Source organism: Salvelinus sp. IW2-2015, linkage group LG26 (assembly GCF_002910315.2).
Source record: "Salvelinus sp. IW2-2015 linkage group LG26, ASM291031v2, whole genome shotgun sequence".
NCBI classification, from domain to species: Eukaryota; Metazoa; Chordata; class Actinopteri; order Salmoniformes; family Salmonidae; genus Salvelinus; species Salvelinus sp. IW2-2015.
In genome coordinates this window covers 28,851,966-28,877,166 of record NC_036866.1, presented here as the reverse complement: position 1 = coordinate 28,877,166, position 25,201 = coordinate 28,851,966, and the positions used below count along the sequence as shown (strand labels likewise).

The 25,201-nt window shown below is 44.2% G+C and overlaps 2 protein-coding genes and 1 long non-coding RNA gene across 5 annotated transcripts in view; 2 read left to right on the top strand and 1 right to left on the bottom strand.

The window, feature by feature from the left end:
- LOC111952206 (extracellular sulfatase Sulf-1-like) overlaps positions 1 to 813 on the top strand; it is a 13,179-nt gene extending 12,366 nt beyond the window's left edge. The window contains exon 4 of the mRNA XM_023970763.2: positions 771 to 813. Coding sequence (XP_023826531.2) covers positions 771 to 813 — 43 coding nt within the window. The remainder of the gene's footprint in view (positions 1 to 770) is intronic.
- Positions 1 to 25,201, top strand: part of LOC139023062 (uncharacterized) — an 870,035-nt gene that overhangs the window by 554,541 nt on the left and 290,293 nt on the right. The gene's annotated exons all lie outside the window — the stretch shown is intronic.
- The window catches only part of LOC111952262 (C-Jun-amino-terminal kinase-interacting protein 2-like), a 46,310-nt gene continuing 27,173 nt past the window's right edge, over positions 6,065 to 25,201 (bottom strand). For 2 of the 3 annotated variants that reach the window (XM_023970811.2, XM_070435230.1), the window contains exons 3-13: positions 24,734 to 25,040; positions 24,435 to 24,536; positions 21,746 to 23,981; positions 21,296 to 21,504; positions 20,547 to 20,622; positions 19,683 to 19,855; positions 19,368 to 19,477; positions 19,128 to 19,250; positions 12,628 to 12,698; positions 12,431 to 12,529; positions 6,065 to 10,618 (exon numbers count right to left, since the gene is read on the bottom strand). In XM_023970811.2, coding sequence (XP_023826579.1) covers positions 10,546 to 10,618; positions 12,431 to 12,529; positions 12,628 to 12,698; positions 19,128 to 19,250; positions 19,368 to 19,477; positions 19,683 to 19,855; positions 20,547 to 20,622; positions 21,296 to 21,504; positions 21,746 to 23,981; positions 24,435 to 24,536; positions 24,734 to 25,040 — 3,579 coding nt within the window. In that variant the 3' untranslated portion in view covers positions 6,065 to 10,545. Of the gene's footprint in view, positions 10,619 to 12,430; positions 12,530 to 12,627; positions 12,699 to 13,551; positions 13,675 to 13,802; positions 13,913 to 14,182; positions 14,356 to 19,127; positions 19,251 to 19,367; positions 19,478 to 19,682; positions 19,856 to 20,546; positions 20,623 to 21,295; positions 21,505 to 21,745; positions 23,982 to 24,434; positions 24,537 to 24,733; positions 25,041 to 25,201 lie in introns of all 3 variants that reach the window. The other variant, XM_023970812.2, reaches the window with a different exon arrangement.

The following is a 25,201-nucleotide window of genomic DNA, read 5'->3' as shown; positions in this document are numbered from 1 at the left end:
AATAAAGTTAACTGTCAATACTACAGTATACTAAAGGAAATACTCCAGTATTCACTAAAGTCCACAAAACACTGCAGTGAATACTACAGTAAAGTCTGTGAAAACACTACAGTGAATACTAGTATTAATGCTATTTAAGTACACTATAATACTTTTTCATGAGGAACAACTTCATGTAAACAAATTGTACAAAGTCAGAAAGTGAATGGAAAATCTCAGGAAATGGATTTTACAGAATTCCGCGGCAAATTTTACAGGAAGAACCACTGTATGTTATTGTGTGTTTGTATGCATGTGTCTGTGCCTATGTTTGTGTTGCTTCACAGTCCCCACTGTTCCATAAGGTGTTTTTCTATCTGTTTTTTTAAATCAAATTTTACTGCTTGCATGAGTTACTTGATGTGGAATAGAGTTCCATGTAGTCATGGCTCTATGGAGTACTGTGCGCCTCCCTTAGTCTGTTCTGGACTTGGGGACGGTGAAGAGACCTCTGGTGGCATGTCTTGTGGGGTATGCATGGGTGTCCGGGCTGTGTGCCAGTAGTTCAAACAGACAACTCAGTGCATTCAACATGTATTTATGCTGCAATAGTTTATGTGTCGGGGGGCTAGGGTCAGTCTGTTATATCTGGAGTATTTATCCTGTCTTATCCGGTGTCCTGTGTGAATTTAAGTATGCTCTCTCTAATTCTCTCTCTCTCTCTTTTTCTTTCTTTCTCTCTCTCTCTCTCTCTCTCTCTCTCTCTCTCTTTCTTTCTTTCTTTCTCTCAGAGGACCTGAGCCCAAGACCATGCCTCAGGACTACCTGGCCTGATGACTCTTTGCTGTCCACAGTCATGGTCATGCTGCTGCTCCTGTTTCAACTGTTCTGCCTGCGGCTATGGAACCCTGACCCGTTCACCAGAAGTGCTACCTTGTCCCAGACCGGGTGTTTTCAACTCTCCAGAGACAGCAAGAGCGGTAGAAATACTCTGAATGATCGGCTATGAAAAGCCAACTGACATTTACTCCTGAGGTGCTGACCTGTTGCACCCTCTACAATCACTGTGATTATTATTATTTGACCCTGCTGGTCATCTATGAACATTTGAACATCTTGGCCATGTTCTGTTATAATCTCCACCCGGCACAGCCAGTAGAGGGCTGGCCACCCCTCATAGACTGGATCCCCTCTAGGTTTCTTCCTAGGTTTTGGCCACACCTCCACCTTTGGCATTCCTGTCTTTTCTGTAGATATTACAAACATGTATTGCTACCACTGTATCATCAAAGGTACTATCTAAGTGAGTTTCAGAGATTGTCAGAATATCAATGTCATCTGTTACTAGCAAATTATTGACTTCATGAACCTTGTTTCTTAAGCTACATATGTTAATGTGGGCTATTTTTAACACTTTTCTGGGATGCATGAATGTTTTTATTGCTTTACTGGGAAGCTTAGCAAAGGTAGACATGCTCAGGTTATTTATGTTAGTGCAGGATGAGCTGCACACAGTGGACTTCCTACTAGGGCACACCACCTCAGTGCTAACAGTGTAACTCTGGTTCATAGTCATATGATTACTGCACACAATAGCCGTAGGATCAGCAGAGTTATTCAGGGCAGTAAGAGGGACATAAATTAAGTTACTTACACTGTGTCTTCCAATGCCCCTGGGAATGTACATTTGCTGAAGTATTATGACAATACAGCGACACAATGGTAGGGATTAAATGAGCTGGGATTGGGTCATTGATAAGTCATTGTCTCAACGCAGCCTTATAATGCTGTGAAAGGATCCAGGAACCCAAATAACTTTGTCAATAAATGTTACACCCACAGAACTGCAATAGTCTCATAGACAGTTATGGAAGGCTAAAAGTCTGCTGAACCGTTCAATGGCACGATATATGGAGGGCAGAGGGCCAGATATTGTGGGGTGCTTGTTGGTGTCAAGTAGTGACCCAATCAGTTCTTTAAAATCAATCTTCAGCTGTTCATGTGTCATTCGACCCCACATGAACCATGACAGTATCAGCCACCGGTGACTGACGCAAAGCCTCAGGAAGCAACCTGGTGATCTCCTGAACTTTTACACCAGGAAAACACAGTCTTTGCGCCCGGTACAGATATATGCCTCACCATGGAACTCCCTATCACAATAGCCGGAATGATCCAAACTCTGTCGTGTCTCGAAGCTGATTGCGAGGCCAGAACWCACATGAGAAGAGGACTCCTGAGACGCCGGCTGCCTGTAGGCCACGCCGGCTGCCTGTAGGGAGTTCCAACAGCCAAACGGACAGAGCTCTGAACCAGAGAGCACGGCCCAATGGAGGGGGGCCGTGGTGGTCCAGGCTGTGCCCAGGCAGTTGATTGACTAGGACAGGGAGAGGTAGCTGGAGGGACATCCACAGCCATGGAGGGAACACCCAAGTCCCCGGCAGAAAACAGCTGGTACAGGCGCTCAAAGCGATTTGAAAGTCTTAAGTCCAGACGCGTGAAGAAGGCAGGCGTGCCGAGAACGAATCTTCTCCTTCTTTCTGGTTCCAACACGCATCCATTAACGCTCACCTGGAGTCGAACAATGAGCAGCCATTTTCTGGTTCAAGCTAGTAGAGGTGTGCAATGGCAGAAATTGATCATAGTCCAGGAAGGTCCCATTATGATCCTCTTGAATGTTTTGATAGGAAGCATTTGATAGTCTCATGGAATCCTTATTCAGTTCAAGGCGCTTCGTCAAATTTGTAATTTCTTCATGAGGAGTAATAATCCTTTCTTTAGCTGCATCAAGTTCAAAACATTTTTCACAAATGAAGGTATCCATTGGACCTTTCCCCGTGACTACGGACATCTCGTAGATCAAACACTTACTAGCATGGCAGTCCCCAGCAGATTCAAAGGAGTTTTCACTGCTGAACGTCGACAGTCCAAGGGAACAAACATTTCCTAGTGCCGCCGGGGACTTAGATGCTCCCTCCATGGCCGCGGACGCGGAGAGCGAGAGAGGCGCAGGGAGATGGGTGATGGCTGGGTCGGTTGTCAGTGGCAGCTCATTCCTTGCTACGCACCGGCCCGGCTGCGTGTTAATGTTTGGTGTAGCCTCTCAGAGCTGTGTTGGGCATGTCCACAGTGTCTGTAGTCGAGTGGGATACAAAACATACAATTACAGCATGTACTGGCCAACAATTGGAGTCACACACACACTGGAAATAAGGACTTTTCTTTAGTAGTTCTATAGAGAGCGTTGTATGAGTTGAGCTCTTGGTAGCCTGGCTCAGTTGTTGGTATCCAGGTACTAAAGTTTCCGGGGGGAAAAAGTTGAATGAATAAAGTTGAGCGAGGAAAAAACGAAGAAGTTGGTAATTGTGTTAAATGCAGAGTTTTGATTAAACGGTTATTAAAAGTACAAAAACGACAAACAGCACAGCAGAACGACAACGCGGATGTGTGACGTTTTTCAGGAAAGCAGTCACGTGTGCTGTATGATGGGGTTTTCTTGTCAGGTCATGTTTCTACTTGCACGAATGCACACACACAAACAGAGAAAAAACATTGTAACTTGGACCTAAATCATGCATTAATGTTGACATTTGAATTACAGTGGCATATTTAAGCAATAAGACCTGAGGGTGTGTGGTATATAGTATGGCCAATATACCACAGCTAAGGGCTGTTCTTAGGGACAGCGAAGGGCTGTTCTTAGTGCCTGAATACAGCCCTTAGCCGTTGTATTTTGGCCACCACAAAACCCAGAGGTGCCTTATTGCTATTATAATCTGGTTACCAATGTAATTAGAGCAGTAAAAATAAATGTTTTGTCATACCTGTGGTATACGGTCTGATATACCACGGCTGTAAGCCAATCAGCATTCAGAGCTCAAACCAACCAGTTTATTACTGGGGTTGGGATTTTACTCTATAAATGCACTTTAGACAGATGATTCATAGAAATTGTGATCCAGCAGCACAGTCACACAACCACAAGAAAGAGACAGTCAGACGCATCCCGACATCAAGCATATCGTTTATTCATAAGTTCAAACCCATGACAAGGCAGTGTTTTTATTTGTTTTTCTTTTAAATTTTGACAAGTCCCCCTAATGATACAAGATAGATTAATGTGTTTTTGTCACATACTGATGCTCTAGTTATACAGTGAATAATATTGTTTGTTTATGGATTTAAAAAAAAAGTATATTAAGTGTTAACTGGATGTCTGAGCTGCTATACATGACTAGGGGATCCTTGGTGGTTGGTTGGTGTACTTTAGCTATTAGGGAAGCTCAAATGACTTCAATTTAGTTGTTACAAGACAGAAACAAAGACACAAAACAAACGGGTACAGTTAAGAGATGGCACACATCTGGAGCTCAAAGCAATGGGCTACATTGTCAAGATGCGATAGGTTCCCGTCAGAGGTGTGGACTCGAGTCACATGACTTTGACTCAATTCACAAATTTGATGACTTGAGACTCTGCCTGATAGAAAATAAAATAACTTGATTATCTGGCCAGGTTCTGGAACGTTTTGTCTCCGTGGAGAGCCAGAGACAGTATCGCACTTYSAAAAAAAATCAAACATATTGGCTAGTGAAACGCACACATGGCCCTCTGATTGGACCAGCAAAGTCAATCAACACAGGTCGGGTGAGCTAGCGTAGTGAGGTTTTAGGGAGTTGAAACTGAATGGGCAAAATATATATTTTTTTATACATATTTTAATAGGCTACATATAGCCTACCATTTGTATTGTATATTTATACAATTGCTTATTCGATGTGGTCATTAACATAGGCCTACGGCATTGAACAATTATTTTAAAAACATCTCATCTGTGCTTCAGAACCAAAAAGCTGCGGGTCTTGACTGTTGACCAATGTCCAGTCATCAGCATTGGTGCGCAAAGGCGGTCGCACACATCCAAATAGTGACCAGAAAGCACTTGTTTAATTTTCTCCGGTTTTGCCTAGCAACAACAGAGTAGCCTGCCTARATTCATATGATCCATATAGAGTACCGTTTAGCAATCTGCTACGGACGCATCTTTGCCACAACTATGGCTACCTGGTGATTTCATTTATAATTTTCAAATTTCCGATATGGCTTAGTTTGGGTGGGTTATAATTATACAGCTCAGTGGTAACATCACACTACCTTCAATACTTATGGGATGAAGATGTAACATATTCTGGCGAATTAATTACTTATTTGTGAGGAAGAAAAAGGCTACAGACAGATCATGCTTTCCATCCGACCCCGCAACCTCTGCTGCATACAGGTAGGCCATATGATCCTGCTAGCTCTGGACTCCAGCGAAGTGACAATGACCACGTTTACATGCGCACAGTAGTCCGGATAGTAGCTCATATCCCGCTTAAAGTCTTATTCGGTTCTTTACATGCACCTTTGATATCCCGCTCATGAGTAACCATGAATAAACAGAATATTCCTCATTTAAATTAATATGGGCTAAATGGGATAGTAACTGAAATATGGACACTGACTGTAGGCCTATTACCTCTCACATGTAGCGGGGTGAGTATAATTTGTGGAACGTTCCAACAACTTTGTAAATAACGAGGTTGCCAACACACAACGCATTCAAAGTTCTATAGCGGCAGAATAAGATACCGGGTAGGTTGTTGGCAGTTAAGTTTTTCACTCACCACATTTATTCAGAAAAATGTCTATCCTCGATCTGGTAGCCTATGGACAAACATTAAGAATAATATATGTGGTGAGTTGATGCCTATTTGGCAGCTAGTTAGCTAGGTGAATTGATCATGCTACTTTGTATGCGTTGTTTGTTGGCATCCTTGTACTTTACGAAGTTTTTGGAACAGATTCATGTTGGAACGTTCCACAAATTATACCCACAACATATAGCATAATAAAATATTAACCCCTTCAGAATTATGCATTTATTGCAGTAAAAATATACAACAAATGTTAATTTCGTCATGGGAACAGGAGTGGAGAAATATTATTTKTTTCTTTCAGCATCTCGAGAAAATACAAATACCAGGGTAATGTGTTATCTTTGACACTAATGCAAGCAGACATATGCACCCAAGCCAAATTGAAGTCTTATCAGAAATGTGTTTAATTGTTTTCTCAGCTTTTCTTTTCCTTAAAACCAGTCAAAATGATTACATTTTTACATTTTGCACAGGACCAATCTTTCCACTGCTTTGGAGTTGTTGCATTTTCTTCCAGGTCTATAAACAAAACAGACAACTTTACAGGTATTAACTAGATTACTAATACATTCATTCTATCAATGTAAGACATTATTCTGGTGAGCACTACTTTATTTAGTCTTCTGGGGCAACAATTTATGACAAGAGAAGCTGCATGTAGGCCTATCTAACCATAGTTGACAAACAATTGGCCTACCAAATGTAGTAAATTATAATATGGCCTACCAAATACTGGAAATTATAATATGGCCTACCAAATGTCAGAAATTATAAGCAGAAAGTTGTCTAAATGAGTGGTGAATGTAGCTAGTAGGCTATACGGTCCAGTATGGAGTAGGGGCAAAATAAATGATGGAATTATGGTGGATTGAACTGCACAGGTAGCCCACCTTTTGAAGTGATTTGACAATCAGATGAAAACATTATCGCAGAACACCATAGACTGCACAAAACCCATGATATGTGCAACTGAGCCTGCACAGACAGCGAAAAACAACAGTAAAGGGTATAAGTTGTTTACCTCCCATCTAAGATCAGCATATCCCAGGCATTTTATCTGGGTTTCTCATAACCAGGACACAAGCTTTTTTGGGTTATTGTAATTGGGATATGATGTTTATATGCACCATCTCAAAAACAGAATACTTGAGTATCCCGAATAATAACGGGATATTGGTGTGCATGTAAACGTGGTCACTGTGACATGATATCCCTAGTTGATATCGACAGCTAACTTGAATGACTTTCAGCTCAAAATGCAGGTGTAAAACAGAGTTTATTTGTGTATCTTTCGTTTTGAAAATGCATCACCGTTTTTTGGCTGTAATGATAGGCTAAATTTGAGCAGCGATTGTGCGCACCTTTGCGTGGGGGTCTCAAACTTTGAACCACTCATTTTTGGGGGTTGCGGGTCACAGTTAGAAAACCACTGAGCTGGCGAACAGATTGCTGATTTGCTGAACAGCTATATAGGATCGTGTGCAGTGCAAACGTCAAATTGTAGGGACAGAGGATTGTCATAAATTAATATACATCTCATTTTTTTTTTGCTGATGATCAAGAATATCAACTGTTTACTTTGCAAGCTCACCAGCAATGGGGTATCAAGCAACAATTTCTAGCATAGGCCGGGCCTACTGGTGTTTTGGTATGTCAAAATTGCTTGAAATTTATAATTTACTTATAAGGCTTGCATTTGGAATTTGGTAAAATAAATTATTACATAATCAAAATGTGTTGTTAGCAAAATAATGAAAAGGGCTGTCTGGTAGCCTAAAAAAATAGACAAAGATTTGTAGTTAAACAAGCCTTTGCCTGTATAGTTAAAAAAAAAACTTGATTTGAGACATAAAAAAACTTGTGACTCGACTCGCTCTTAGAATGCAAGACTAGGACTTGACTCAAGACTAAACCCGTTCTACTTGGGACTCGATTTGGACCTTGTGACTTGAGATTTGCAGTGACTCGAATAATAGTGACTTGGTCCCACCTCTAGTTCCCGTGTGAAAGCAGACTCTGAAAGCTATTTTAATTGGTTAATCTCTACTACTCTGCTTTATCAGCGGAGTGGCCAGCACTTGAGTGGGTGTGGCATTGGATATCAGCAAGGTCAAAGGTGACACGTTACGTGTGTCCCCTAATAACAATGTCACAGATTTGCCTAAAAGCAGTGCTGCTGAAGCCTGTCTGTGGGGTGAATGTCTGAGTTAGCAAGAACTTAGTGGTTCACAAAACTTCGTGGTTGATGTAGAGACGTGTATGGAAAGGCAACACGCTCAAATTAAAACAAATAATAAAAGGAAATGTACAATGTTTTATCTTTTTCCATCGTGGTTTTCATGGTTCTTTTTTGAATTCGTCTCCCTTTTATTTTACATATTCCATTTCAATAACATACTTAACGTAAAGGACACAGCACTATCTTGTTGACTCTATAGTATTTACAGGATCTAACCGACAGCGATACACATTTAGATTTAACCCTCTCTCCCCTCCTACTGACACCACTTTCACAAATAATAAACTGGTCACCATGGAGGTCCCATGCCTCCTCATCACCAGCAGATCAACAATGCTCTCCTCTACAAGATCTTATTTTTGCTGTTTGATACACGTTGAAGAATAAAAGCAGTAGAAGTAGACGAGCATCCCTCGTCTTCTATACTCAACCTGATATTGGGGATTGCAGTATGACACCTGTTATTTCAATTCATTCTGTGTTGGCCACCTCTCTACTCCCTTCATCTGTTTAGATGTTATACTGTATGCTATGTGAACTGGAAAAGACAACTGTAGAAAGTAAAATGTCCTATTATAAGTACGCAAACGATGTACTGTATATTACCTATGATAAGAGTGAAATCAAGGAGTACATGTGGAAAGGTCAACTTCTCAGGACATTTATCAGGCAGAATATGAGCCATTAGACATTGTAAAGTCAACTTGTAAAACTGTGTTGGTCGGACCAAAGCCTATTATATCCAAGAAACTACCGGTCTTTCAATGGTGGCAAGTCAATATCAAACCTTTTTCTAACTTAAAGGGGAACTCCTCTCAAAAACTACCTTTTTGTATTTTTTCCATAATTGTTCAGCATTTTGCATCATCATGATGATGTGGCCGGTGACATCTTGAAAGTCCAATATCTTGAAAACTTTAATTTTTAGACTCTATCCTCTTTTTGACTTGATCGACCTTAAAGAGAAGGTAGAAGGACACAGGAGAAGGCACCACTACTTTCTTAGTCAGCATTATCTATGTCATGACTTTACTTTCCTTGTTGCCTTATGTACAGTCAACCAAGGCCAATCTGGCCTTATTCTCAGTGGACTCAACTCAAACAGGGACCGACACCCACTTGTACAACAGTGCTTCCTGTGAGGGAGTAGTGTTGAACAGTCAGAACCGTGGGATTATGGCTTCTCCTGAAGAGGACCTTCAACTGTCCTCAACCTGATATTCAGACTGATTATGTCTGTACATGTACATTAGGACACTTCACCGTTGGACCAGATAGAATGGAATATAACATTGGATGTTTCTATAATACTGTATTTGCACCATTAGAAGTCCAGAAGCTGAATGATTCTCTCCTCTTTTTCTCTTCCTCTCTGTTCCCAAAGCGCTGACAGTTATCACCCCCCTGTTTCCATAGCAACCTCTTCCTGCCACTCTGCTGTGTTTGGAGATTTGATCAGAGGAGCTGTTGTCCAATGATAGATGACTACTGAGACTGTTCTGGACCGTGGTGGGCAGGGCTTACTATCAGGTCAACATCATCAACATAAATCAGAACCCTTTCAATGTCAAAATGACCAATATGATGAAGAGCCTCCATTGCAAAACTGAGGCTTCATTCCATTTTGGCCCCTAGTCCCTTCCCCTAGCTCCTGATGGCAACTCCATTTAGCTCAATTGAAGGGCTAACTGTGGCCATCACCACATCGCTTACACCTGCTCAGTCCTTTCAGATCTGACGCCAGTACATTTTCAAACTATGAATAAAAAAATGGTGGACTTCAAAGCTGGGGAAGGAACTAGAGAAGAGAATTGGAACCAGGCATAAGCCACATAACACAACCAGTGTAAGCTCTCTGAAATAGGTCCAAGTCCCACCATTTGGTAAACACTGGGCTAAAACATCATCCCTCTCTTTCTTTCTACTTCCTCTTGTTTGATTATTGGTTGTGGATGCTACTTACATAGTTTGTATGAGTCATCTGTATTTCTCTACTGCCTATACATAGGTGTTCCTAATGTGTATATTTACAGAACACATCATTTCTTGTACACGATACAGGTGTTTGCTCGGACCAATCACATCACTGTACTCTCTCTCTTCTTCGATCTTTGAACAAAAACATATTTACACCAAACCACACCTGACCAAATAATATGCTTCATGTCCTCTTGATTGTTGCGCTATTTGTGTGTCCTAATTTTTCTGTGTGTGATTGTGTGTGCATTACCCTCCTAGCCATGCATTGGAACATGTGAAATAGCAGTAGGAATATCATTGTTGTTATTGTTTTTTAAACCGAAGAGGATACATAATATCTAAAATAAGGTGCCAAGACTTAGTCCTAGAACTGTATCATAGAAAAAGAAACAGGCGATCCATCTAGAAGATGGAAAATAAACTTGTAAACAAATGAATCAATAAATAAGTCAAATGAATAAAACACGTCGCATACTGTAGAACGGAAATTAACATTCCAGTTTTAGAGGGATACTGTATATATGGAGTATTTTACAACGGAAAGAAGAGCCACCAGTACCCTCTGGTGGTGAGATTGATGAACCTACACAAGCAGCAGCAAGAAGAAGAGATAGTTGTCATGGCAACACTTCCTACTTCCTGCCTGCTCTACTCCAGGTAGATGTCTTCGGTGGGGCAGGCGTACTCCAGGTGCTCCTGGTAATACTCCTGGAAAGCCCGTCTAGAGAGCAAGACAGAGAACAAAGGCCGTAGCTTAACAAACAGATGTCCACAATCAAATCACCCTGCAATAATGTCTCAGCCAGACTCACATCATGGTTCTAGCCCAAGATGAGCATCAGCTTAGTAAACATTTCCCCATACCATTATTAATGTCTGAAGCCTTTCTGTCCACTAACCCTGACTCCCCAGCCCATACCGTCCTGCTCTGCCCTCTGCTTTGCTGTGTCGACCTTGAACCATGGCCATCTTTAATAATTCAAACCCAATTTGCCTGATTCAGACAAGACAGGACAGGAACTACGGACATTATAAACCCCAGCTCACACACACACTCTCTCTGTCTTTCTCTGTCTCTGGCTGAGAGAATGACTCAATACTTTGTAATGACTTTTCTTCTCCTCTCCAGCATGCCAGCTGAACTAAAGGGCTTGATACTATAGGTATAGTAGTCTATGGTTTCCAACATTATTATTCAGACCACAGTATAACAGTTTTTCATATAAGCAATAATGACCGAGATTGGGAGATAAAGCAGTGCTAAAGCATTGTTAGGCTCAACCCTAATACACCCCCCCCCCCCCCCCCCCACCCCCCCACCTCAGTTTTGCACTATCCTGCGAGCCACATCGAGTCGGAGTGGTCTTCCAATTCAACTGAATGAAGGGTAGTGCCTTTTCAGCACTCTAGTTGGCCCTCCAAACTAAGTAATTTGACATGCAGACTTCCTTTCGAGTGGTTATCAAAACTCCCAAAACTGCAACCCAAGGGTCTAAAGTTGCTTCAAGAAGATGGCAGACAAAAATACTAGGATGGAAACGCATGTAAGTAATTATAACTTAGAAACAAATTATGCAAAAAAAATACAGTTCAGAGGAATATGTTAGTTAATGTATACTGAACACAAATATACAATGCAACAATTTCAATGATTTTACTGAGTTACAGTTAATTTAAGGAAATCAGTCAATTTAAATAAATTCATGAAACCCTAATCTATGGATTTTACATGACTGGCCCAGCCAATCAGAATGAGTTTTTCCCCACAAAAGGGCTTCATCACAGACAGAAATACTCCTCAGTTTCATCAGCTGTGTTGGTGGTTGGTCTTAGATGAACCCGCAGGGGAAGAAGCCGGAAGTGGAGGTCCTGGGCTGGGGTGGTTACACATGGTCTGCGGTTGTGAAGCCGGTTGGGAGTACTGCCAAATTCTCAAAAACAATGTTGGAGGCGGCTTATGGTAGAGAAATTAACATTCAATTCCTTGACAACAGCTCGAGGACATTCCTGCAGTCAGCATGCCAATTGCACGTGACAAAACTGCACATTTTAGAGTGGCTTTTTATTGTCCCCAGCACAAAGTGCACCTGTGTAATGACCATGCTGTTTAATCAGCTTCTTAAATATGCCACACCTGTCAGGTGGATGGATTATCTTGGGAAAGGAGAAATGCTCATAAACAGGGATATAAACACATTTGTGCACAGATTGAGAAAAATACGCTTTTGTGCGTGTGATGTGCATGTGATCTTTTATTTCAGCTCATGAAACATGGGACACACAGTTAACATGTTGCGTTTATATTTTTGTTCAGTATAGAAAAACATGATTATGCATATTTTTTGGTCATCACTACGGGGGCACAGCCAATGCCTTACTGCAACTTCAATAAAACAAATATTGCTGTGGAGAGGCTCTACATGCCTAGGTTTACATGCACAGCTTAAAGGGGATTGAGAATCATACTCCAAAGTGTGTCCTATAGCAGAGATGGGTGTGTGAAAGGGAGACTGAAGTACTGTGTGTGACTCACCCAACACTCTCGGCCACACGCCGCATTGACTCCTGGGAGACAAAGACGTGGCAGGCGAACCTGTTCAGCATGGGGTGTTTAGTAATGAAGCCAAAGTAGCTGAGGAGTGAGATAAATGAATAAAGTTGAATGTTTTACCTTTATTCTTTGCTGTTTTATTGTCTAATGAAATGTTTCCTCAACATAAATTTTCATACCAATTGTTTTTGGGATGGCATCCACAGAAAGAGATGTTCTTCATCTGGAAGAAGTGACTACATCTGTCAAACTGGAGAGAGAGGACAGCAACACAATTAGACCCAACCAAATCATGAGAAAACTAAAAAAAACAGAGCAAACTAGAATGCTATTTGCCCCTAAACAGAGAGTACACAGTGGCAGAATACCTGAACACTGTGACTGACCAAAAATTAAGGGAATCTTGCTATTGAGAAAGGCCGCCAAAGGCAGACCTGGCTCTCAAGGGAAGACAGGCTATCTGCGCACCGCCCACAAAATGAGGTGGAAACTGAGCTGCACTTCCTAAGCTCTTGCCAAATGTATGACCATATTAGATACACATATTTCCATCAGAATACAGACCCACAAAGAATTTGAAAACAAATCCAATTTTGATAAACTCCCAAACTCCCAATACCACAGCATGCCATCACAGCAGCAAGATTTGTGAAAGATCAACCAATGAAGAACAAACACCATTGTAAATACAACCTATATGTTTACTTACTTCCCCCTTTGTACTTGATCTATTTGCACATTATTACAACACTGTATATAGACATAATATGACATTTGAAATGTCTTTATACTTTTGGAACTTTTGTGAGAGTAATGTTTTCTTTTAATTTGTTTATTTCACTTTTGTTTATTATCTATTTCACTTGCTTTGGCAATGTAAACATATGTTTCCCATGCCAATAAAGTCCCTTAAATTGAAATTGAAAATGAGAGAGAGATGCTCATACTATGTGGTCGTTTCAGCCTCCTTTTGAATGCACTACAGTTGCTCAAGAGTGTCTGCCATTTTTATAACATTTGTTGCACTCATCCCTTACCCTCCCGCCCTTCCCCTGCACCCCTTACTTACACTCCTCCCCATCTCTCAACCCTTTATATCTCACCTCATCCATAGTGTCGTATTCATCCTCCAGGCTCATCACCAGTTTAACCCCTTGTAGACTGATCTCCAGCTCACACAGAGAGGGGGGCCGCAAATGGACCGTCCGCTTCCTCGCTATCGCAATCTGACAGAGAAGAAAGAGAGAGTTCAATACTGATCAACTTTATTATTTAAACACTGTCTCATTCAGACTATTGAGGACCCTATGACCTGTAGGTTCACCAAACCCAGAGTGATGCATTTCCTGTTTACCTTTTGCATGGCAGCACAGAGGATGCCATTGCCTTGGTGATAGGGCACCTCCACAGAACCCAGGAACTGAACACTGAAACTGTCCATCCAGGCTGGGTTCTTCTTCATTCCTACAGGAAGTGCACACACAGGAGATGACATCAGATGGGAAGGATTTTATCTTATTGACATTCAGGTTATGTGTCTCCAGTGATGAAACACTTGACATACTCAGTATAGAATTTTCCAGTAGAACTGTTCTCCTACCAGACATGAATATAAAATATTGTAACATACATGGGATAGGTGCAGTAAAATGTGTTGTTTTGCAGGGTCAGCCTTCCAGTTACTGGCCCAATGCTCTAACTGCTAGGCTACCTGCCCCCTAATATTCTACTCACCCATTATCTCCTTGGACTGCCCTATGACCTCATGGGCGTAGAAGGCTGGGAATATCCCCCTCTCTCCCGTCCGCATGTTGTAGCCTCTGTACCAGTAGTCATCCTCCTCTTCCTCGACATATAGAGGGTCATCCACATCCAGCTCCAACTCATCCACATGTCTGGGGATAAACCTGTAGGGGGCAGGAGACAGAGGTCAGAGGGTAAAGACACACACACACATTATTGGGTTTTAGTGAGGAGGAAGCAGCATCTGTCTGGGTATCAGGTGTCTACCCGAGGAGAGGCTGTTAGCTGAAGTAACAGCAGAGACACACTTAGGGAGGGAGAGAAGGGGGAGGGGAAGTGCTGGATGATAGTAGTATAAAGGCTAGGGAGATAAAAATGATTCAGTTACGGAGGAATGGAACAGGGGGCACAAACACACACAGAGTGATACCCAGGTGGTGACAGGCTGGTGTGAGTATAAATCAAATCAAAGTTTATTGGTCGCGTACACCAAGAAACAGTTGACGAGTGGCGCAGCGGTCTAAGCCACTACATCTCAGTGCAAGAGCTGTCACTACAGTCCCTGGTTCGAATCCAGGCTGTATCACATCCGGCCGTAATTGTGAGTCCCATGGGGAGGCACACAATTGGCCCAGCGTCGTCCGGTTTTGGCCGGGGTAGGCCGTCATTGTAAATAAGAATTTGTTCTTAACTGACTTGCGTAGTTAAATAAAGGTTAAATAAAAATAAAACACAGATTTGCGGGTGCAGTGAAATGCTTATGTTTCTAATTCAAACAGTGCAGTAATATCTAACAATAACAATACACAAAATTAAAAAACATATAAAAAATGTAATCAAGAAATATCAGAGCGAGCAATAACAGAACGAGCATGTCAGAGTTTGGAATATAAATATGTATACATATAAATGCTGTGTATAGACATTATATGAATAGGTGTTTACAGGTGTAGTTATATAGGATGAGCCATAACTAGAATACAGTATATAAACATAACGTGGGTAAAACAGTATGTAAACATTATTAAAGTGACCAGTGTTCAATGGCTCTATGTATATAGGGCAGCAGTCTCCAAGGTTCAGGTGCAGGGTAGAGTACTGGATGTTAGCTAGCTAGTGACAGTGCCTAAGGTTCAGGGCAGGGTAACGGGCGGAAGCTGTCTAGTAATGATTGTTTAACAGTCTGACGACCTGGAGATGTTTATCAGTCTCTCAGTCCCAGCTTTGATATACCTGTACTGTCTCCACCTCCTAGATGGTAGCGGGGTGAACAGGCTGTGGCTTGGGTGGCTGAATTTGGGTGGCTGAATTTGGCCTTCCCGTCAAAACCGTGTGCTGTAGATGTCCTGGAGGGCAGGCAGTGTGCACCCGATTATGTGTTTGGCTGACTGCACCCCCCTCTGGAGAGCCCTGCTGCGGTGCAGTTGCCGTACCAGGTGGTGATACAGCTTGACAGAATACCCTCGATGGTGCATCTGTAGAAGTTAGTGAGGGTTTTAGGGGCCAATCCGAATTTCTTCAGCCTCCTGAGGTTGAAGCTTCACCACACTGGTATCGGTGTCGAGGCACCATTTCAGATCCTCAGGAATGTGCACGCTGAGGAACGTGAAGCTTTTGACCCTGTCCACTGCTGCCCCGTCGATGTGGATGGGGGCTTGCTTTCTCTGTTGTCCCCTGTAGTCCACGATCAGCTTCTTCATTTTGTTGACGTTGAGGAAGAGGTTATTTTCCTGGTACCACTCTGCCAGGCCTCTCAACTCCTCCCTGTAGGCTGTCTCATCGTTGTTGGTAATCAGGCCTACCATTGTTGTGTTGTCAGCAAACTTGATGATTGAGTTGGATACTTGTGTAGCTATGCAGTCATGGTTGAACAGAGAGTACAGGAGGGGGCTCAGCACGCACCCCTGTGGGGCCCTCATGTTAAAGATCAGCGTGGCGAAGGTGTTGTTGCCAACCTTCACCATCGGGGTCGGCCCATCAGGAAGTCTAGGACCTAGTTGCACAGGGAGGGGTTCAGACCCAGGGCACTGAGCTTAGTGATGAGCTTGTATGACACTATGGTGTTGAAGGCTGAGCTAAAGTAGATTAACAGCATTCTCACATAGACATTCCTCTTATCCAGGTCGGATAGGGCAGTGTGCAGTGCAATGACACTTGTTTTGTCCCTGCCACATACGCCTCATGTCTGAGCCATTGAATTGCAACTCCACTTTCTCCCTGTACTGTCATTTTACCTCTGTTAATTGCCTTACAGAGGTTATAGTTGGTCTGTTTGTACACGTCTATGTTCACAGTCACCTTGCCGTGGTTAAATGCGGTGGTTCAGGCTTTCAGTTTTGTGCAAATACTGCCATCAATCCATGGGGATGGGTTTGGATAAGTCCTAATCGTCACAGTAGGAACAACATCCTCTATACACTTCCTGATGAACACAGTCACGAGTCAATGTATACGTCGATACTATTCCCAGAGGAAACCCGGAACATTTCCCAGTCCGCATGATCAAAAGAGTATTCAAGCATAGATTCCGATTGGCCAGACCAACGTTGAACAGTCCTTACCAAGGAGGCTTTCTATTTAACTTTCTGCCTATAGGCAGGGAGGAGCAGGATGGAGGAATGATCTGATTTAGCGAAGGGAGGGCAGGGGAGGGCCTTATAACTATCCCGGAAGGGAGAGTAATAATAGTAAAGCGTGTTCTCTCCATATGTAGCACATGAGATGTGTTGATAGCATTTCGGGAGCGTTTTACTCAGATTTCCCTTATTAATGTCCCCAGCTACAACGAAAAAATGCAGCCTCAGGATAGGCGGTTTCCAGTTTGTAGTTTCTTGAGCACTGTCGCAGTGTCAGCTTGGGGGGAAATAACACAAAAACTAACTGCTGAGTTGGCTAGGAGCTAGAAACAGGGCGACCGTGTCTGTCGGCGCAATCTTTTCTATATGGCTATATAGCTGTTACTCCTGCGGTGTCACTAGGGCCACAGCTGTAACCATGACAACTTCCCTCCTCTCGCTCCCCATCCCTCTCTTCCTCCCTCAATCTCTTCTTCCCACCCTCCCTCCCTCCCTCCAGACCACTGGTGATTCACCAGATTCACATTCTCCTACTGCACACACCCATCCTTTGTCCCATATCACCTACGGTCCATATTACGTGTGGGACTAAGAACAAAGAGTCAAACAGATAAGAGATTATTATACTGTATGTTCTCTTACTATGATAACATTACAATAACCACAGGTTTTTGTCTGATCAGGATTTCAGATTGCTTGTTGTGTTGCTCTCTGTTTATATAACACAGTACGTATGTCTGTAAATGATGTTCTGAATGCTATGGCTCACCTGTAGACAGCCCTGTGTGTCTGGTCCCTCTCTTCTCCATTGATGGTACAGGAGAACAGCCCAAATGACTCTGTACCTGCACAGGTAAACACACACCCCAGTGAGAACACCGATACACTTGTTGGGCGGTACATTAATGTAACCCATAGGACCTCTGAATAAAATCTAAATAAATAATAACTGCATCTGTCAAAATAACTTATGTTGATGAAATTCTTGTTCTTCCCATTTGTAATAGACCATTAATTATGTATATGATCATTCATTAATGAAGTGAATGGTTAATGAAGGTTCAGTGATCTTTTATCACGCTACAGGGAGAGCTAACATGGACACTCATTTATCATATGATTTATCAAATGAGAGTCAAAATGGTATGAAAACCCAAGTATAAGCTTCATTCACCACTTTTTTCGTCACAACAATATGTTTGACTACAGCCCCTATCCCCCTTGCTAGTAGCTCAAATTGTTCAGGTGCTCATGGTTAGTTTGTAGTTAGTTAGTTGGTCTGTAGCCTACTTACTGGAGGATTGTGAGATGCAGGACATTAGCTAGTTAATTAATTAGTTAGTTCGTTTGTGTGTATTGTGGATTGTGAGATGCAGTAAGATAGTTAGTTAGTTAGTTACTGGAGGATTGTGAGATGCAGTAAGTTAGGTAGTTACTGTAGGATTGTGAGATGCAGTAAGTTAGGTAGTTACTGTAGGATTGTGAGATGCAGTAAGTTAAACTGAACAAAAATCTAAAAACAACATGCAACATTTTCAACGATTTTACTGAGTTACAGATCATATAAAGAAATCAGTCAATTGAAATAATTTCATTTGGCACTAATCTATGGATTTTACATAACTGGGCAGGGGTGCAACCATGGGTGGGCCTGGGAGGAGGGAGGAGGGAGGAGGGAGGGCCCACCCAGGGAGGAGGGCCCACCCACTGGGGAGTCAGGCCCAGCAAATCAAAATTAGTTTTCCCCCACAAAAGGGCTTTTTTAAAGACAGAAATACTCCTCAGTTCCATCAGCTGTCCGGGTGGCTGGTGTATGGATTTCCCATAGGTGTAGAAGCCAGATGTGGAGGTCTTGGGCTGGTGTAGTTACACGTGGTTTGCGGTCGTGAGTCCGGTTGGACGTATTGCCAAATTCTCCAAAATGACGTTAGAGGCAGCTCATGGTAGAGAAATGAACAATAATTTCTCTGGCAACAGCTCTGGCAGACATTCCTGCAGTCAGCATGCCATTTGCACGCTCCCTCAAAATTTGAGACATCTGTGGCATTGTGTTGTGTGACAAAACTGCACATTTAGAGTTTCCTTTTATTGTCCCCAGCAGAAGGTGCACCTGTGTAATGATCATGCTGTTTAATCAGCTTCTTGATATGCCACACCTGTCAGGTGGATGGATTATNGGGGGGGGGGGAGATGCTCATAGTATGTGGTAGTTTCAGCATCCTTTTTATTGCACTACAGTCGCTTAAGAGACTCTGCCCAAAAAATATATGTCCCAGTTTACACTCGTCCCTTACCCTCACCCCCCCTTCCCATGCGCCCCTCACTTACACCTCCCCATCTCTCCTCCCTCCATCCCTCACCTCATCCAAAGTGTCATATTCGTCCTCCAGGCTCATCACCAGTTTAACCCCTTGTAAACTAATCTCCAGCTCACACAGAGAGGGGGGTCTCACATGGACCGTCCGCTTCCGCGCTATCGCAATCTGACAAAGAGAGAGTTCAATACAGATCAACTTTGTTAATTGAACACTGTCTCACACTATTGAGCACTCTATGACCTGTTCGTTTACCCAATCCAGAGTGGTGCATTTCCTGTTTACCTTCTGCATGGCGGCACAGAGGATACCATTGCCTTGGTGATAAGGCACCTCCACAGAACCCAGGAACTGAACGCTGAAACTGTCCATCCAGGCTGGGTTCCTCTTCACTCCTACCGGAAGTACACACACAGGAGGTGACATCAGACTGGATGCATTTATGTACTGTCTATTTTATCTTATTGACATTCAGGTTATGTGTCTCCAGTGATGACATACAGTCAACACTTCACTTTCTATACAGAGTATGTCAACTTTCCAGTAGAACTGTGCTCCTACCAGACATGAACGTAAGGTTTATGTCTCTCTATCACTCACCCATTATCTCCTTGAACTGCCCTATGACCTCATGGGCATAGAAGGCAGGGAATATCCCCATCTCTCCCGTCCGCATGTTGTAGCCTCTGTACCAGTAGTCATCCTCCTCCTCCTCGACATACAGAGGGTCGTCCACATCCAGCTCCAACTCATCAACATGTCTAGGGATAAACCTGTAGGAGGCAGAGGGTATAGATACACACACATTACTTGGTTTTAGTGAGGAGGAAGCAGCATCTGTCTGGGTATCAGGTGACTCCCCGAGGAGAGGCTGTTAGCTGAAGAAACAGCAGAGACACATTTAGGGATAGAGGGAGGAGGGGAGAGAAGAGGGAGGGCGGTAGGAAGGGGTGAAAGGGAAGGGGGAGGGGAAGTGCTGAATGATTTAGGTTTATAAAGGTTAGGGAGAGAGGAATGATTCAGTTACTGAGGAAAGGGGAAACAGTGAGCACACACACACACACACACACACACTGAGGCCCAGGTGGTGGCAGGCTGGTGTGTGTATAGCTGTTCCCCCTGCAATTTCACTAGGGCCATGACACCTGCCCCCCTCTCACTCTCTACTTTCCTCTCTTCCTCTCTCCATCTCTTCTTCCCTCCCTCTCTCCAGACCACTAGTGATTCACCAGAGTCACGTCTCCTACTGCACACAACCATCCTTTATCCCATATCACCTACAAACCATAGTGCATGTGTGGGACTAAGAACAAAGAGTCAAACAGATAAGAGATTATAACATGCTCTCTTGAAATGATATTTACAGTTTTTTTTCTGATCATGATTTCAGATTGCTTGTTGTGTTGCTCTCTGTTTATATACAACGGTATGTCTGTAAATGATGTTATGAATGCTATGACTCACCTGTATACAGCCCTGTGTGTCTGGTCCCTCTCCTCTCCGTTGATGGTACAGGAGAACAGCCCAAATGACTCTGTACCTGCACAGGTACACACAAACAGTGAGATCACTCATACACACGTTGGTAGGGACATTAATATAACCCATAGAACCTCTCTGAATAACATCTAAATGAATTATAACTGCATCTGTCAAAATAACCCATTATGATTAAATTCTTCTTTCCGTTTGTAATAGGTCCTTAATTATGTAGCCGATCCTTCAGTGATCTTCTATCATGCTACAGCTTGGGAGAGCTAACATGGACACTCTGGATTCAGTAAATGAGACATATTCAGTTGGGATCTAACGTGTACAGGCCTGAATAAGAATGAATACAACAACCATGTCTCAGTCACTAGTTAGCACAGTCATGGGTGGTACTGATAACTCAAAAATGTACTCAAAAGGCATACGTGAAATATGCAAATAAGCCTCAACACCCTACAGCGTTAAAAAAAACACCCAAAATAAAACCTTTATCAACGCAGTTCCACAAAGAACCAGAACGTATTTTTGTAGAACCTTTTATGATGGTTCCTTTTGGAATGAAAAATGGTTATTTGGCGCTCTTGATTTTTCTATGGGTCTTCAAAGAACCATCCCATTTAAAGTTTGTTCAAAGAACCTAAAATGGTTCCCCTATGGCATCACTCTGAATAACCTTATTTGGTTCCAACTGGAACCGGTATTTTTAAGTGTAGGCTACTTACTAGAGGATCGTGAGGTGCTGTTGACAAACACGTTGAGGAACTTCTTGGAGAAGTGCATGTCAGCCTCAGGTGAGGAGTCTTCTGACGAGCTGAGGAGTTCTGGCCGCACCCCTCCGTTCCCCCGGAAGTACCCCACCTCCCCCATCCCCAGAGGGTCATCATCACACAGTGTAGACAGCTCACTGTCATCACTCAGCACAGAGGTACATCTGGGAAGGGCACGGTTCACACAGGTTAGTCATAATAGCTTAATAGAAGAAGACAATATAAAAGCATCCATAATGCCCTATAAAGTTGACTCCTGATAAATCAGCTTGGGACTGTTGTGACAGCACTGACTAAACAGGAGTAATTAAACAACTTGATGTAAATTACTTTTAAATTACCAATAGAATAAAATTCAACTAAACCCTTCCACAATAAAGGTGGGCCCTTTCTTCAAGTAAGTACCTCCTGAGGCTGACCAGCTCCAGTGTAGTGTTCTCATCCACCACCAGAGTGTACTTCATAGAGTCGTATGCCAGACCGTCGTCATCCGGCTGGGACCGCAGAGGGTCTCTCTCACACAGGGTGCCTTCCTGCTCCAACAGGGTGAGGTCTCGAACGCTCTCGTCGATGGGCGGAGAGCTATCCAGGTACTGGTGGCTGCCACCGTAGGCTGACTGCTTCCTCAGGCAGCTCAGGAACGGGGAGGAGTCTCCCTCTTCCTCATCGTTGTCAGTGGAGTAGGTGAGGCTGAAGCATCGGTTGGTCTGGGCTGTGGGGATGTCCAGGGTCATGCTGTGTTTGACCGTGGTGATGCGTTCCAGGGAGGCCGTAGAACGTCCGGTGGGCTTGGCCTCTGTCTCGCGGCCCTCGTCCTTGTCAATCGCCACGCTCTCACTCAGACTGGGAGGGTCCAGCTCCTTCCTGTCCTCCAGCATCATCAGGTCGTTATCGGGCTCCACAGTATCATCATCATCCTCTTTTTCATCCTTCCTCTTGGTGTTTTTGCCTGATTTAGGGCTGGTGATTTCTTTCTCAGCGTGAGTGTGATTGTTGTCTGTGGATACCCTGTTGCCATAACGCTCCACGATCACCGGTCTGATGGTGTCAGCTGTGGGATTGCTCTTGTACAGACAGGGGCCAAATCGATCGTTGGCTTTCCCTGTATTCCATTTGGGCAGCTCTGCACTCTTCTCCATCTTCTCTCTCTCCTTCCACTCCTTCCTCAGACCCTTCCCTTTTTTATCCTTCGATTCCTTCGTCCCAGATTTCAGAATTTTTTCACCCGCAGCGTCGGTGAACGTGTCTGGCTCGATGTCTGAGGAGGGTGAGATGGTGTCCGAGACGGACACTGACCTCTTGAAACAGTCCTCGGGACAGCTAATTGGATAAGACCCCTCCAAGATCATCTTGTTCACCAGGTTGTTAAGCAACCAGGGTGAGTCTGAATTCTCGCTCAGCTCGTCCTCGCTCTCCGACTCGGACTCTCCCTCACTGTTACCGTCGTAGTCGTCAGCGTGAGTGGGTATAAGTCTGGGTCCCACTGGCAGGTAGAAGGAGCGTTTGAAGCTCTCCAGGCTGTGGTCGGGTTCTATCTGGAGTACCATCTGTTTGGAGATTCTGTCCTCACAGCGCGGGGGTGGGGGCAGGGCCTCATCTGGGTCAGGCTGGTGCTCATAGGGAAATTCATCATAATCATCTACACTCTGTAGGCCCATCAGAGCCTGGCCGTCATCATATGGCTCTGGGGGCAGGATGGGGGAGTCAGCAGGGGGGGGGGTGGCTAGGCTGGGAGAGGGTAGTGGTGAAGGTAAGGGTGAGCCCACTTTGATGGGGTCTGGGTGGCCAAGGAGGAGCGATACCTTCATTCCCACAATGCTGCTGTCCTGTTCTAACTCGTTGTCAGGGCCCAGTTCCTGATCGGAGGTGGGTGAGCTGGCCTCCTCGATGGAGTTGGTGAGGTGGGAGGAGCGTCCACTACTACTGTCATCACTGGTCATATCCAGCTCTGTCTCTGAGATGGAGGAGATCATATTGGAGACCAGGGGTCCTCCGCAGGCAAACGCTGCCTCCAGCTCCCCCTCAATGTCTGATTCTGACCCGGGAGAGCTCAGGTCATGCTCTTGGTCTGAGGTAGCGTAGCACCGCTTGGCGTTCATGTCAGCGATGCCAGGGTCCGAGGACGGAGAGGTGGAGTCATTGGCCCCCTCATTGGCTGTAGCTGGAAGCTCGCTCTGGTCAGTGCTTCTGGATTGGTCGAGAACATCGGAGCGGCTTGATGGCATATAGCTGGAGAAAGAAGCCAGCTCACAGGGCTCGATGGAGGGGAATTCAACGTAGACTGAGCTCTGGTTCTCCTTACATGCCATGTCATAGGTCTCCTTACACATGAACTCTACGTCAAAATCTTTCTCCAGCTCCTCACCTGACAGAGGGGTGTCAGCTCCGTCATTTCCCCCAATGGGAGCAGTGGAGGACAGGCATCGGCTGGTCCCGTCTGGGTCGTTTTCCAGTTCCCGGTCCAGGCCTGACTTAGTATTGACCGTGTAGGTGTCGGTGGGACGTCGCTGGGTGGACATGCAGGACCGTGAACTTTTGTGGTTGTGGTCAGCGTTGTTGAGGTCGTGGTCGACCTCGTGGTCGGCTGAGGAGTTAATGACCTCGTCAGAGCCCAGGTGAGACTTGTGTTGACCGAAGGAGCCTGATGGAGAGAGGGAGAGGAGAGGGGATAGAGAGAGAAGAGAACAAGTGGAGATAAAATGAAGAGAGATGATAGAGGTTGAGGGAGATGAGAATGCAGAGAAGAAAAGAGATTAGAATTGATCATGAGAACATTATTGCAATAGCCACTTTAAACCAGAAGTCACCAGAGTAGGGATGGCAGTGATGGGAGCAGTAGATAAACAGACCTATCTAAACTATCCTCTGTGTTGGGCCCAAACACAGTCTATATCTATAGCTCTGGCCAGTGAGGACAGGACGACTACAATTTTACATCACGTCACTAGATGTTTATGGGGGATGACTTCTGATGTGCGGCCATTTTGTTTGCTATTATATTCGGGTCTCTCCCATCTGTTGCCATCCATGTCGCAGAGGGGCCTGCGAGGGGACTGGGGGTGGCCACCATCCCCTGCCTGTTTGGGAGGGGTACCTTTGCTCTGGGACGCTGGGGCCTGGGGGGCTGTTTGGGAAGGGCACTGGCCTGTCAAGTGGCTCGCATCTTCCAGACAAGAGTGGGCTGGAGACAGACGGCCTGCACGCAAAAGGACAACAGCTTACAGTAACATTTAAAGACACAGCATCAATAGACAATACTAGGTAGATAAATTATCATACAAACATTTGTAGAAAACCTTTTCCTTAGAAAGCTAGGGTATTTGAGTGGAAATAAGCTGCTAGGTGTTGGCAGTGGTTTATTATTGGTAAGTAATAAGACAGCACAGTATTCACCTTGTGAGGTGGGCTTGCGTAGAGAGTGCTGCCAGCTGCCCTTCTTTGGAGAAAGACTGCTGTTGTTGTTCAATGAGTCCTGAGAGAGAGAGAGAGTGGTGGTGAGGTTAAGGGTGGTGGGCCGGCTCTTCAGCGTGCCCAGGGTAGGGGAAGGAGGAAGGGAAGCGGAGGGGGAGGGTGGAGCGTCAGGGTCCACCTCCTCTTCATCCTCCTCATCCTCGTCATCGATCATCTCAAACTCCTGGAAGTCATCCTGGAAGGAGCAGACCTGGTGGTGAATATCGCTCTTCTCCAGAATCAGACAGTCCTGACAGAGAGAGAGAGCGAGAGGGAGGATATGAAGGGAGGGGGAGAGAGAATGAGTAACTGGTGGTATGGCAGAGATTGCTTTAWCAATATTTTAACATTGTGAGCAGCTAAAATGCAATGCTGTCAGCAATTCTCAAATGCTAGTATGAACAAAAGCAA